General features: G+C 37.5%; 1 protein-coding gene across 2 annotated transcripts in view; it reads right to left on the bottom strand.

The window, feature by feature from the left end:
* The window catches only part of slc12a6 (solute carrier family 12 member 6), a 56,385-nt gene that overhangs the window by 33,909 nt on the left and 5,849 nt on the right, over positions 1-16,627 (bottom strand). For both annotated transcript variants that reach the window (XM_073907840.1, XM_073907841.1), the window contains exons 2-6: positions 13,244-13,494; positions 3,247-3,341; positions 2,588-2,716; positions 1,091-1,237; positions 872-926 (exon numbers count right to left, since the gene is read on the bottom strand). In XM_073907840.1, coding sequence (XP_073763941.1) covers positions 872-926; positions 1,091-1,237; positions 2,588-2,716; positions 3,247-3,341; positions 13,244-13,466 — 649 coding nt within the window. In that variant the 5' untranslated portion in view covers positions 13,467-13,494. The remainder of the gene's footprint in view (positions 1-871; positions 927-1,090; positions 1,238-2,587; positions 2,717-3,246; positions 3,342-13,243; positions 13,495-16,627) is intronic.

Below are 16,627 nucleotides of genomic sequence, written 5' to 3'. Positions count from 1 at the left end.
CACACAAATATATACAGACACAAACACACACGCATGAATACACACCACAATAAACACACACCACATATACACAAATATATACACACACAGACATACACACACACACAAACACACAGACATATACACAATCATACATAAACACACACACAGATATATACAGACACAAACACACACAAACAAACATGCATGAATACACACACCACATATACACAAATATACACACATGCACACACACAAAGACCCACGCATCCCAAATAAACAAATACGCACATGTGCATGCGCACACACACACACACACACACACACATCCAATATAAACAAATACGCACATGTACACACATAACACACATACACAAATATGCACATGCATACAAACACACACATAAACACACACATCAACACAAATATACATTTGCACACATCAAAAACACACACAGACATACAAGGACAGATCACAGACACACACATAGTGACACGGGAACATGCGCATGCACACACACACCCCATATACACAAATATACACAAACACACACACAACCATCACAAAAAGCACACAACATACACACAAGCACACACACACACACACATCAAACATGCAAACACAAAAACACACACATTCACAAATCACATATACACAAATATACACAAACAATCGCACACACACACATACACAAGCCCACATCACACAATCACACACACACACCCCACAAGCGCACATCACACACGCACACACATACATACCAACAGGTGTGTGTTAGTCACTATGTTAACTCTACAACAGCAGGAGAGAGAGCGTCAACAAACCGCACAACATCACAACACAACACACACTACACTACAGCTTCTGCTCGATACAGGAGAGACGGCTTACCTGGAACCACTCCATTAGTGGCGATGGCACTCATAGATATTGCAGTCAGCAGTGTCTGAACACACACACACACACACACACACACACACACACACACACACACAATCAATATTCAAAGCTTTTTTAGAAAGTAAAAATGCAGAGTTGTGTGTGTGTGTGTGTGTGTGTGTGTGTGTGTCTGTATGTGAGTGTGTGCATCTATGTGTGTGTGTGACTCACGCAGCAGCAGCAGATGAAGACGATACACAGCGCCTGCAGGACTCCAGCCGTCCCCACGACCCAGGTCAGCCGGAGGAACAGAATCACCCCGAAGATGTTCTGCAGACACGGCAGGTACACACCCATGAACGTGCCCATCTGAGGAGACTGAACACACACACACACGCAGGGGGAAGCAGTCAGTCACGCAGGCCTCTGATCTGTGTGTGTGAGACTGAGTGAGGTGTCTTTCTCTCTCTGTGTATGTGTGTGTCCACGTGTCTGTGTGTGTATCTGTATTTGTGTCTGTGTGTGTCTCTTTCTCTAAATGTGTGTGTATGTGTGTGTCTGTGTATCTGTTTTAGTGTCTGTGTGTGTCTCTTTCTCTGAATGTGTGTGTATGTGTGTGTCTGTGTGTGTGTGTATCTGTTTTTGTGTCTGTGTGTGTCTCTTTCTCTGAATGTGTGTGTATGTGTGTGTCTGTGTGTGTGTGTATCTGTATTTGTGTCTATGTGTGTCTCTTTCTCTGAATGTGTGTGTATGTGTGTGTCTGTGTGTGTGTGTGTATCTGTTTTTGTGTCTGTGTGTGTCTCTTTCTCTGAATGTGTGTGTATGTGTGTGTCTGTGAGTGTGTGTATCTGTTTTTGTGTCTGTGTGTGTCTCTTTCTCTGAATGTGTGTGTATGTGTGTGTGTGTATCTGTATTTGTGTCTGTGTGTGTCTCTTTTTCTGAATGTGTGTGTGTGTGTGTGTGTGTGTGTGTGTGTATGCATGTCTGTCTGTCTGTGTGTGTGTCTCTTTCTCTGAATGTGTGTCTGTGTGTGTTTGTGTGTGTCTCCAGGTAAGTATTTGTTTTGTGTCTTTGTATCTGTGTGTGTTTGTGTGTCTGTGTGTGTTTGTGTCTCTTTCTCTGAAAGTAAGTGTCTGTGTCTGTCTGTGTGTGTGTGTGTATGTGTGTGTCTTTCTCTGAATGTGTGAGTTTATGTCCGTATGTGTGTATGTGTGTGTGTGTGTGTGTGTGTATGTGTGTCTCTGTGTGTGAGTCTCTTTCTCTTTGTGTGTGTATGTACATCTGTGTGCATGTGTGTGTCCCCAACTGAGTATTTGTTGTGTGTGTCTTTGTCTCTGTTTGTGTGTCTGTGTTTGTGTTTATGCATGCATGTCTATCCGAGTGCGTGTATGTGTGTGTCTATGTGTGTATCTGCATGTGTGTGTGTGTGTGTGTTTCTTTCTCTGAATGTGTGTCTGTGTGTGCATGTACGTGTGCATATGCGTGTTTGTGTGTCTTTCTCTGAATGTGTGTGTCTATGTGTATGTGTGCGCGTGTGTATGTATGTATCTGTGTGTCTGTGTGCGAGTCTCTTTCTTTGTGTGTGTCTGTACGTCTGGGTGCATGTGTGTGTCTGTGTGCCTCTCTCTCTGACTGTGTGTATGTACGTCTGTGTGTATGTATGTCTGTGTGTGTGCGTGTCTTTCATTGAATGTGATTATGTATGTCAGTGTGTGTGTGTGTGTTCACCTTGCTGGGTTTGCGTTTCTCCCCGATGCTCTCTGCCTCTTCGTGCTCTTTCGCTCCCTGTGTGAGGTTTGTGTAGTTTGCCAGACGATTGAGCAGAGACGACACTTTAGGACGAGTGTCCATCTCCTCCTGCACACACACACACACACACGCACACGCACACACACACACACACACACACACACACACACACACACACACACACACACACACCTTTCATCATTGCTAGAGAATGACTTCATAAACAGGATAACGGTCACCTCAGGCCTTATTTCACTCTAAAGACAACATTACAGCCTTAAAATAACGAGTATAAAATAATGACAACAAAATAATCATCATAAATAATACAGGAAAATGTTCAAACAGGTTTTAATAATGTAAACATATTATTAAAATGCTCTTTTTTTAATTGTGACTAAGTTAAATTCACTAGTACAGCTGTAAATGTGCATTTTAACAGGTTTTGTATTCAATACTTTTATTTTTTTTAACAATTTTACTAAATTAAATACAGCCATGAACACTTTTAACATGCTTAATTGTGATGCAAATCTTGGTCGCTCTGTTGTCTTGATGTAAGATGTGATGAAATAGTTTTAACAGGCTCATGGTAAAGAGATTGAGATGCAGCGTAAGGAAACAGCGAGCGCTCAAACCTCAAACAGAGCCAGATTCCTGTCGTAGAAATCATCGTCATCCATAGCGTGAGAGTTATTGATGTAGACGCTGGACAGCTTCACTCCACCATCACCTGATACACACACACACACACACATATATAAGAAGACACAAACACATACAAACATGTGCACATACACACACACACACGAAAACATAAACACATACAAACAAATGAACACACACGTTCACATATGCACACACATAAAAAACACAAACACGTGCACATGCATACACAAACACACACAAAAACACAAACACATGCCTATACACATACCCACAAACACGAAAACACATAGACATGAACACACACGCACACACAGGTATGCACACGTACGAAAACACGAACAAGAGAGCATACACATGCACACACACACACACGCAAACACACACATGCGAAAACCCAAACACGTACACACATACAAACACATGAACATGCACGTGCACATATGCACAGACAGACAAACACGTGCACACACAACACACAGATATACACACACACACACACAAATACACATGCACACACACAAAAACACATGCACACACACAAAAACACAAACATGAACACACACGTGCACACACACACAAAAACAAATACACGTGAACACACGAAAACACATGCACACACACACACACAAATGCATACGCATGAACACACGTGCACACACACACACACACACACACACACAAACAAATACATGTGCACACACACACGAAAACACATGCAAACAAACAAAAATGCATGCACATGAACACACATGCACACACACAAAAACACAAACATGAATACACATGCACATACACACACACACAAACAAATACATGTGCACACACAAGACAACACATGCACACACACAAAAATGCATACGCATGAACACACATGCACACACACAAAAACACTAACATGAACACACACGTGTAAATGCACACACAAACACACACGTACACACACAAAAATGCATGCGCATGAACACACATGCACGCACACACACAGATATGCACACCCACAAACACAAACATGAACACACACAACACGCACGAAAACACACATGAACACGCATGCACACACACATAGATATGCACACACAAAACATGCACAACATGTACACATGTGCACAGACACATACACATAAACACACACGTGCACACTCAAACATATGCGCACACACACAAAAACAAACACATGAACACACACATACACAAACACACACACACAAAGATATGCACACACAAAAAAACACATAAACACACACGAAACACATACACATGAACACACACGAAACACCTACACATGAACACACATGCATGCACAAACACACACAGAATCGCACACACACGAAAACACCCACATGAACACATACACACAGACATGCGTACACTCAAAAACATAAACGTCATGCACACACACAATCAACAAAATACATGCACAAAAACAAACATGCACAAATACATACACAAGCATACTCACACACACACACACACACACACACACACACACACACACACACACACACACACACACACACATACAAGTTTATAGGTCAGTATAAGTGTTTGAGAAACCTGTCAGAAAACAATCAGTCATTATACACTGTTATAAACGATAGTCATTATAAATGTGTATTTCAGTCCAGCAGATGTGGACGCATCTCAGTCTTATGTTGGATCACACGACAATAAAGTGCGTCACCAGAAGAAAATAGTCAGCACACACACACTCTCACTTCCCCAACACACACACATATATGAAATTTCTGCCTTGCAACACACTTTAACATAACGACACACTCTGTGCAAACACACAGTCCATAACACACAGCAGTACATCTGCATCTCTGAGACAAACCTTCTGCCATTAAAAAACAAAACATTTAACGAAACAGTTCTGAATAACACAAAAATAAAATAAATATAATATCATAAATAAAAAAAATATATTAATATAATATAATAATAAATAAATTTTAATATAATACAATAATAAATATAATAAATATAATATATATATATATATATATATATATATATATATATATATATATATATATATAATAWTATTATATATATATATATATATATATATATATATATATATATATATAAATAATAATAAATAAAAATAATATAATATATAATATATATTTATATATACATTTTTATATATTATATTTATTTAATAATTTTAATATAATATAATATATATAATATAATAATGAATAAATATATATATATATATATATATATATATATATATATATATATATATATATATATATTATATATATATATATATAGTATATTATATATATATATATATATATATATATATATATATAAATATATAATAAAAATAATAGAATATATATATATATATATATATATATATATATATATATATATATATATATATATATATATATATATATATATGTATATATATATATATATATATATATATAAATATAAATAATATATAATATATAATTATATATTAATTTGTATATGGCTGATTCCAGCGTTATGGACGTGACATTTGCAGAAAAAAAATGAAACGTATATACTCGGAGAATGTATATGTTAACAGAATATTGAAATATCTGTTTATATTTTTATTACCCCTTAACCATGGAGTTTAGGCATCAAAAAAATATCAGTCTATGCAGGTGTTTTATATTTAAAATGACGGCAAAATGAATGCGTTACGGACGTGACAAAAAAAAGACATGAGTTTTGTGAGTTGACATACTTGGTTAAAATTCTGTGAATAAAAATGCAGAAGCCAAAAATATTTATAACAGTCAAAAGGATAAGGGTTGGCTCTGCATGGGACATATATAATTCATTTTATTTACTTTTTCATTTTTGCATTAATGAGGAAAAACTATCGTTACGGACGTGACTTGTCTTCGTTACGGACGTGACTGCTCTGAAATTGACAGTTGACACATTATGAAAATCAGATAAATGCTTTCAAAACTTGACAAAAGACCTATTTGTGGATATCTGTTGGGTGTGTAAACAAATAAACTTTAACCTCTGAAACATCTGAATGGTAAGGTTGCACAATTTATCAAACTTAAATAGATATCACCTTGTTATATTTAATTCGTATTATGGCATGTGTGTTGTTAAAGGTTAACGCACGTTCGAATGTTCAAAACTCAATTCGGAAACAGTGGTGCATGCTAACATGGTGCTTTTATTCTCTGAGTAATATAGAATTGATAATAAACAAAATCAGCTATAATAGGCCTATATTTATCGGGCTCCTTTCCAGACAAACTTGAATTGAATCATTGCCCGACTGTTAGTGCGCAAGACCGTGTCTACGTGGCGAATATTCAAAATCTAGTTGTGTCACAGTTATGGCAGTATTATATTTGACAAAGTTTATTTTAGTTTATTCTAGTTAATGTGTTAGTCGATTGAATAAATAGCTTAATTTGTCCACTCGCGCTTGCTTTCTTTTTCTCGTCGGCAGTCACTTCAGGACAGGTTGAAAAAAATTAAACAGAGGACCAGGATGAGAGAGAAAACTTTATTATGAAAGGTTTTGTGAAAAATAGCCATTAATTGCAGGCATGTACGATGGATGACTATAATGTTTATATTTTTAGGCTATAGTTTATAACCGATTGTGTAAAATATTGAATGACATTACAGCTGCAGGTGCTATCGATTTACTAATAAATTAAATACTCCTATAATGTAGTTAAAGCTTAGATCAATATCAAGATTTTATTCTTATTTTGCCGCCTGTAAAATTATTTTAATAAGCACTCAAGCACATTTGCCGGGTGCTTGAAATCTTTGAAAATGTTTTCATTTTAATGTAGGCTATAGCCTATTTTCCAGCTTTGAAAGTGCTTAGATTTTGGATAAAGCAAGTGCAAGTGCCTGCAGCCTGACCCACGGCGTGCGCATTTTGAGCAAAAGACCAAATGCATGGAGGTTATTGATTTAGCGCCCTGCATGCGCGCCTCGAGTTTTGCCATTGCCCGCTTTGTGAGCTCCAGAGGAAAAGCATGTTACCTCAGTGGCGTCTTTCATTCTTCAATCAAATGAAAGCAGAGGCGGGGTTTCCTTTGAGGTGACAAAGTGTGTTGTCAAGATACGGCGAACTTTTTAATAACGGAGTAGAGACTTGTGGTCGCTCTTTTAAGTCATCCAAAGTTGTATGACTTTACAAATCTTGAATTTTATAATATTATTTTAAAAATTAAATTATGACAAAATTGACAGCAACATTAGCGCACAATAGACCAGCTGATTCAGTTGTTACCAATAGTGACATATACAAAAGAGCACCGTGCTCCTTTTTTTCTTTTTAATATAAAATGCATTGCGGAGCGCCTCACGTCTCTGGAATGAAAAAGCGCGTTCGTTGTGATCGGCCTCTATGAGCAACACATATTTGTTAACTCGCAGAACAGTAACACGTGCAAACACGTGCTTACAGATGTATTTTGCCAAAGAAGCAAAATGAAAGAAGGATATTCTGGCCACAGTTTGACACAGGAGTTGACAGGAGTTGACGAACCAGCGCTGATGCTGGTCGTCTGTGCAGCCTGGAGCCGCGTCATAAACTCAACAGCTTATAAAACATGTATGCAAATTAATACAGTATCACATGTAAATAACAAAATTGTTATATCCTTAGCCTATATTTAACAAAAAGTATAGGTTCAAAGCCTTATGGTTCATTGTCATTATCTTTCACTATACTCAGCGCGCGCGCGCACATGAACCGCAAGTAAGACAGAGGAAATAGGCTAATAAATCATAATTAAGACATAATCTTTAAAATGACTTCTATTAAAATGTTGACAGGCTTGTAATATTATAACAGCGGAGCATTAATTGAATGGATTTTTTCCGTAAAGCAATCTATTTGAGCTAGCCTAATATTTTTGAATTGACGGAAGAAAAAAAAACACTATTGGACAAACAGTCTATGCCGATTCTTAAAAAGCATTCAGTCAATGTTTTCGTTTTGTAATCTTAATTTGTCATTTAAGTAAAAAGGTTTAGAGCAGGATTTAATTAAATTATTTTTGTTAGTTTATTCAGTTATTCTGTGCTGCTAAAAAACACTGCAGGTGAGTGAAGATGCTCCTTCTGTATGCTGTTTGCATGTTAAAATAACCTAAATCAGTATTTTAAAATGCAATATTTAATGTGTCAGACAAAATAGGCACGTCAATTTTTTTATTAAATAATATTTTGATATTAATCTGTTAACGGTTAATATTCGCTTAACGAGCGGTTGTTGATTGGCAAAATGAATCGAAATCAGCATTCCTAGTTTGGCATAAATTGTATCTTAACTATTTGATCTATTGTTTGACGGTCAGTTACCCTATCTACAAAAGAAACAAGAAGTGCTTCAACACAAGGTGCTGCATCGCCAAAACACCAAGATTATGCGCCAAGATTATGGCATGTAAAATGTTGTTCTCTTTATTAAACATTTATTTTTGAAATGTTACTAAAATGGTTTATAGCTAACTGAAATGTTCAGTTCTTGATATAACATATGGATGTTATGTAATGTAAGTCAGTAATTGTAATGCAGCATCATAATGAACAAATATGCGCTAGTCATTGGCTTATATTAATAAGGAGTTCAAAAATGGTCACGTCCGTAACGCAAAATTGTAGTTGTTTAAAGCAAAGACCTGAGATGAGTTGGCGATCATAATTAGTATGGACATATTTTGGCTTTGTATACAAAGTTTCATTTTATTTGTTATAATATTTATTCCACAATATAAACTTTTTCATTAAATCGTTACGGACGTGACACGTGACCGAAGCTGCGTGATGTCTTAAATATGTAGCTCATAAATCAAAAGGGCAGTAATGTTATGAAAAAGTAAGGGTAATTATTTATACTACAGACTCCAATCCTTCTGCAGAATGATTACTGTTAACATAAAGCATGGAAAAGGTGAGTCTTTAATCCCTTTTTTAAAGCACGAAATGTGGTTGGATTATAATGAAATTTACCATTGGCACAATCCTCATATTTCATGGATAAACAAACCAATTTCCTTAAAAATTCAACAAGAGCACATCATTACAATAAAATATAGACCTTAATGAGCAAATTTAAATAGGTTTTGTTATTTTGGTCAAAAGTTTATTTTTTCATGATAAGGTTGACATTTTCATGGAATTGACCATATATACATTTTATATATTATATTTTTATAATAATTTTAATATAATATAATATATATAATATAATAATAAATAAATAAATATAATATATATAACATAATTGTAAATATGAACTTAAAGACTCCACTAGAGTTATTCTTGACTGTCTCTGCTTCCTGAAATACACATTCAGCTTCAACTATCATCTAATAATCAAGTCTAATAACATCTTCTGTGTGTGTGTGTGTGTGTGTGTGTGTGTGTGTGTGTGTGTGTGTGTGTGTGTGTGTGTGTGTGTGTAATAATCTGCAGGTTTCACCAAGTCAAACCTGTGTGTGTGTGTTTACTAGGGTTGCACAATATATGGTTTAAGCATGGATATGGCAGTCTCTTCATTCACAATAGTCATACATCGTAGGATATGTGCAATGTAGGGTTTGTATTAAAATTGATCATGTGCACGTGTTTTTGATGCCTGTGATTAAAAAATGATGTTAAATGCATCAGGTATAAGGAATCGTACTACTTGTGACTAACTATGATTATTTTTATTGAATTATTTTTATGTTTATCATTCAGTTACTGAACTTAAATACTGTGAGACTCAAGACATAATAAACATGTATTTTTGTTGTATATTTTTCTTGACTTTATTTTCAAATCATTTCGCATGAAAATACTCACAACACATAGAGAAATGACCAGCAAATATCACAGAACAACTGCGGAAATATGTTGGAGAAATTTACTAATTAGATTTATTGGATTTATGGAGATGCACTCCCACTGCAGAATCATCATCTAACATTATGAGTTATTTTCAAATAGAGATAAAGGGCTCTATTTTAATGATCTAGGTGGAAAGTCTAAAGCTTTCATGGTGCAAAAGCATTAAGGGCATGTCTCACGCCCCATTCACACGGGACTACAGCGTCAACGCTTGACGGAAGGCGTGTCTGAAGTTGGGGCTGACGCGATCGTCATAGCAGTGTCAGCCAATGAAATTCAGTCAGCAATAGGCCACTGTCTAGCTGGTGTATTTGCATACAGCGATCTGATTGGTTGACACTTCCACAATGCAGTTCGGCAACGCCTGACGTCACCCATTCAAAGTGAATGGGAAACATTGACGCTGACGCCCCGTGTGAATGGGGCGTCGGGGTTTCTGCAGGTTTCACCAAGTCAAATTTTAAGACTTTTTAAAGACTATATGAATGAAATTTCCGACTTTCAGAGGGCAAAATGCTAAGTATTTTTGTCATGGCCAGTGGATTGTTTTTCTTACTTGCCCCATTAAAATAAAAGTTCAGTTATTTCTTAGCAACACATTTTAAATAATGTGTCAAAGAAGCAAACTCTAGTTAAATGCATCATTTTTATTACAATTTATTCATTTTCTCTTCGGCTTAATCCCTTTAATAATCAGAGGTCACCACAGCAGAATGAACCGACGTTTTTTATTACCATACCTTTTTTTTTTTTAAAGACGAGTTTTAAAAAATATAATAAACTAAATTTTATCCACAGCATACATTTATGAACAAATGCACGAAGAACTTTTAAAGAAATGTTACTGTAAGGAGGTAAAGAAGATAATTAAACCATATTGGTAAATTTCAGATGGATTGTGTGTATCGATTGGGTAGCTTTACACAGAAAAATACAAATTAAGACCTGCTTAAAAGTATTTAAGACCTACAACACCATATTTCAGTGAATTTAAAACTTTAAGGCATAATCTTTTTGAAATTTAAGACATTTTAAGACCCAGCGGGCACCATTCTGTCTGAATCCACTTTTACTATATTAAGGATGGAGAAATCCGCTCTGCACCTGGTGCATGGTCTAACAGGGCTGTGCTTATAATCTTAATGAGTTCTGGGTGTGTTTTGAGCATATTGTGCATTAACCAATTAGAGTCTCGTCTCTCATTCCCTTTAAGAGTCAGTTGCGTCGCTCCATGGTGCATTTAATATTTACATGGTGGCTTTGTCACAGTGTAAAAACTGAACGCTTCACTAGTGAGAAAACAGTTGAACAGAGCATCTGCAGCGCAAGGATAAAGAACAAGCCTCCTCCATTCAGCCGCTTTACTTTACTCCTTTACTTTACTCCTTTACTTTGGTGGAGTGAGGAAACGGTGGTAACATCCATCAGCCCACATGTTTAATCTCCTTTGTTAAGAGCAGAGATTTGTGTCTGAACTATTTCTAGATTCAGTTCTGATCTCCAGCAGAGAAATAAATAAACAATAATAATAAAGTGTGATCAGAAAACTGAGTTATATCCAAACACACGTCCTGTTCTTATCCCCATATGCTGATGCAGACATCTCCAAAACCCCACAGCTGGACACATCTACACTTGTGTTTATTAAAGCAGATATAAATCTGCAGATAATCAATAATACTGCTAATAATGATCACATTATGCACACATTATAACACCTCTGAAGCAACGCCGACGGATCCACAATGCAGTTCGGCAATGCCTAACATCACCCATTCAAAGTGAATGGGAAGCGTTGAAGCTGACGCCCCGTGTGAATGGCGCGTAACTATAGCCAAGGTAAGCCACTCACTCCCTTTTGCACTCTCACACACACACACACACACACACACACACACACACACACACACACACACACACACACACACACACTGTTATTGCGTCACTGCATTCTTCCCTGAGGTGTGCTGTTCAGGTATGAAGCTCTTGAAATGAGAAGATTTCTGTGTGTGTGTGTGTGTGTGCGTGTGTGTGTGTGTGTGTGTGTGTGTGAGTGTGTTAAAGCGTTTGTGTGAAGGGTATTTCCCCTTTTAGATGATGATGTTGCAGACTCCGAGTCCCACCCTCACAGCCGAACACTGCGCTGCACTGACTAGCACTTACAGTAATTAAAATAGATTCTGAGGCTGAACTACAACTGCCAAACAGAAACCTTTCAACTTAAAAAGCTGGTAAAAATATAACCGAATGAAGCCAAAACTAAAAAAACAAATGAGGTTAGTGTGTAAAACTGTGTGCATTAATTATGGAAGTTAGTTTTATTTTAGTTGTTTATGCATACTTGTGTCATTGAGCATTCTCATCACTATTACTTCAATAACAATATGAGAGTATCCTGGTTCAGATCATAGTAGGGTGTATCACTGTATGTTTAGTTGGGTTTTAATACCAATACATGCCTAATATATACAAATACGAGTGGGGGAATAAGTATTGAACACATCAGAAAACAGAGAGTGTCAAAATCTGGATAATCTGTGGGCCTCGTCTATCAAATCTGAGCTTTATTCTGTATTCTCTATTGGATTCGGCTCAGGTGATTGGCTGGGCCATTCTACAGGTTGGTTTTCTTTCTCTGAAAGCATCTGAGAGTCTCTTTGGCTGTGTTTTGGATCATTATCTTGCTGAAATGGTTTCATCTTCATCCTCTGCTGATGTAGATGTTAAACTGAAGCAGCTGATGTTCATTTACACTGAGGAAGGGCAGACGGTTACTCAAGAGAGATTTCAGCTGCTGTCTGGGCTCTCACTGCTGAACTAGACCTCCCTTTTTTCATGTGTTCAATACTTTTGCCCTGCATCATTTCATTTTACTACACAGAAGGTCATTTGTAAAGTAATTAGTTTTGTTTTATTTGCATATCTGGATTTCTTTGGGTGTCGCCAACATCCAGGGAAAATTTCAAGTCAACAGCACCTTTAGAAATTTCCCCTGCTGCATATACAGCGTATAATCAATATGAACTAAATAAATATGAACACTCTTTTCTATCAGCAGAAATGCCTGCAGTAGGTGCGTCTCACCTTGTTCGTGGCTGCGGTCCGGTGTTTCAGCCCCTGTGGAGGTGTTGAAGGCCCCAGATGCCTCGCTGACACTCTCTCTGGAGCCGAAGCGGACCCTGGCATTGGAGCGGGCGCTGATGTCCGGCGACGTGTCCGGCAGATCCTCCGCTTTGGTTGGGGTCACGGTGAAGCGCACGGAGGAGGCCATGGCAGCGTCCCGCACCGCCGGCTGCTGGGAGTCCATCAGGACGGAGTCCCCGGGGGTCACTCAGCTGACGACGCGTGCAGCACACACACACAACATCATTCTACTATCAGATGATGCACGAAAACAACCAAAACACACTCCTATGAGCTTAACAGAGCACCACTAATTGAACAATACGAGGAATCTGTGCGTTCAGTGTACGAGTGTGAATCCCTAAAAGAGCTCGTTTTTGCTCAGATCAGCGCTTGAATCTGCTGCGTCAGCGCTTTATGGCTCTGTGGGACATCATCTGACAGTGTGTGACAAATTAACACTGCTCTTCTACTGTTATTCAACATAAAGCACGCTTTGTTTATACAGAACACTGTCGTGAGAAACAACGGTGGATGATGGATCAAGTGTGTGTGTGTGTGTGTGTGTGTGTGAGAGAGAGAGAGGGAGGTAGGGGAGAAAAAGAGAAACAGAACAAAATGGAGTTCAAACATGTCGCAAAATACTGAACCTAAAAACTGGTTCTAGCTGGTCTATAGCAAAAATAGGAGAATCATAATACACGGATGACCTCACAAGTAACATCTCAACAGTGTTCAGCCAGAGTCAGAAAAAAACAACAAGCAAAAACAAAAGCACAGATGCATATAATATGTATTAGTGCAGGGGTTCCCAAACTTTTCAGCCCACGACCCCCAAAATAACAATTCCAGTGACTCGCGACCCCCAATATCCTCTGAGGTGGTTATAAATACAGAAACCTTGCATGCAATGACGCAGACACACCAATTAAATTTGTGTCAGTGCTTTAAATGTGCCAGAAAGTATAACCTGATGTTATAAAATCAAAATGCATCCGACGCTATTGCTGCCTTTAATATAATGTAATTACCCCAGGGGTCGCAATCCAATAGAACTAGTAACTATAAGCTACTATAGTAACTATATAGTATATAGTAACTATTAACAACTATTTTTATTTTCAGTATAGTTATGGATAAAATATGTTAATTCTTATGGTTTAATAAAAATAAATAGATTTTTGGAAATCACCAGGCGACCCCCCTTCATTGCCCCGCGACCTCTCGGGGGGTCCCGACCCCCACTTTGGGAACCACTGTATTAGTGTATATACATACAGTTTAAGTCAGAATTAAAAATGTTCTTTTTTTAAATATTTCCCAAATGATGTTGAACAGATTCAGGAAATGTTCACAGTATGTCTGATAATATTTTTTCTTCTGGAGAAAGTCTGATTTGTTTTATTTCAGCTAGAATAAAAGCGGTTTTTAATTTTTTAAACATCATTTAAAGGTCAATATTACTAGCCCCATTAAGCTAAAGGTGAGCTGCTGACCGTGAGCTGTTATAGAGAGAGCGCGCGCGAGTCTACTTTAGTGAACAGAACCTGCATATGTTGCGAGTAACAGGTAATCCAGTTGTAAATAATATTCAGTTTGTGGCACAGAGGGATCGTTTGGGAGCCGCGTGCGAAGTATGAACAAGCACTTAGCAGTCAGAATGAGACCGAAAGTGTGCACTTCATTTAAATGATCATATCGCATTGTAGAGTTATGATTACGACAAGCGTTTGATATGTTTTTTTTCTCTTTCATAGCGAACCCACAGTTGTGCATGAAAATAAATGTTTACAGTGTCAGTATAACTACTCTAGCCTATATATTGTTGAATATAATCTGATAATGGCAAACGTCTGATTTTTTTATGACAGATTGCAAGCATATATCTCAAACATAATAATTCAACATCAGAAATATTATAAGTAGAATAGAATTATTTATAGAAGCCAGTAGACCACATAATATTATTACCGATGTTGTGCCATATGTTTGTTTTGACCATACCTTTATTTTACATCTACAGAATCGTGAGAAAATCGTAATTTTATTTTAAGCAAAAAAATCTCGATTCTCCTTTTAGCCAGAATCGTGCAGCTCTATATACCAGTGGTTCTCAAACTGTGATACGTGGGCTTCCTTCTAGTGGTACACACGAGTAATGTAGTATGTCATATGTACATGCAACATATTTTTAAAATGTATCAAAAATAGTTCATATATGAATGTGATGACATTTAGCCTATATTTATGAGGTCCAAGCAGCATTTCTAGGCTTTGATGAATAGGATACTATAGTTAACACTTTACATTTAAGTACAGGAGATATTTTTTTTACTTTTTAAGAACAGTAGCCTACCACTTTTAAAGGGCCATGAAACCCCCTCGTTTCAGCAGGGTGTTTTCACACCTCTACTTTCGAAAAAGTCAGAAAAGTGGGCGTGTCCAGCTCTGTTTAGGGGGGAGTGTCGGAGGAACTAAAGTGGGATGGTGTGGGAGTGTCTATTTGTGCACGCGCGAGTTTCAGAGTCAAAATACACACCCACACAGACAGGAGAAAGCAATGGTGTTTAACCTACATGGACATCTGTAGTCGAATTATTTGCTGAATTAATAAATGTTGGACTTTAACTGCAGTTTCATTCAGGGAATTCATTCATGCCCCTCGCGACAAACGCGATATTTGATTCGAGGATCTGCTCTAAGCGTGTATTTTTCATGCAATGTTTGATACCGCACGGCGAATGAGAGAAAAAAAACTCCGCATTTCCCGGAAACTTAGATGCACACGGCAGGTAGCATCAGAAAGCCGCGTGTGTTAATGAGAGAAAAAAAAACTCCGCATTTCCCGGAAACTTAGATGCACACGGCAGGTAGCGTCAGAAAGCCGCGTGTGTTATTCCGGTCACTAAATGTGGTGCTAACATTTCTGCACTCAGTGCTATAGTTAACTTAATTCGATATGAACAAACTGAATAAACAAAGAGCACTGGTCGCTCACTTACCAAATCTGTAGAGACAGGACAATCGCCAGCAACTAGAGCCGCGTCTTTATGGAGAGAATACTACAAGCAAATCCAGATTTCAGCGTTTGCAGATGAGAACAGCTCTCAGGTAAACAATAATCCTCCTTAGACACGTAAGTTATTGTTGTCGAGCGTCGCGTACACCGTTAATCCACACGTGATCCAGATAAGCTCCCACAGAGAGAAAATGAAAACGAAACTTAACGGCAGCAAACTATAAAAGCAACACTTCACGCTTGTTTTGCCAACACAACGTGGCGTCTTTGTGGTGTAAACACGGTGACACAAATGAATATTAATGAAGTTGCACAATAGAGCGCGC

This window comes from Danio rerio, chromosome 7, assembly GCF_049306965.1.
Source record: "Danio rerio strain Tuebingen ecotype United States chromosome 7, GRCz12tu, whole genome shotgun sequence".
Taxonomy (NCBI): domain Eukaryota; kingdom Metazoa; phylum Chordata; class Actinopteri; order Cypriniformes; family Danionidae; genus Danio; species Danio rerio.
This window is presented reverse-complemented; position numbering and strand designations above follow the sequence as displayed.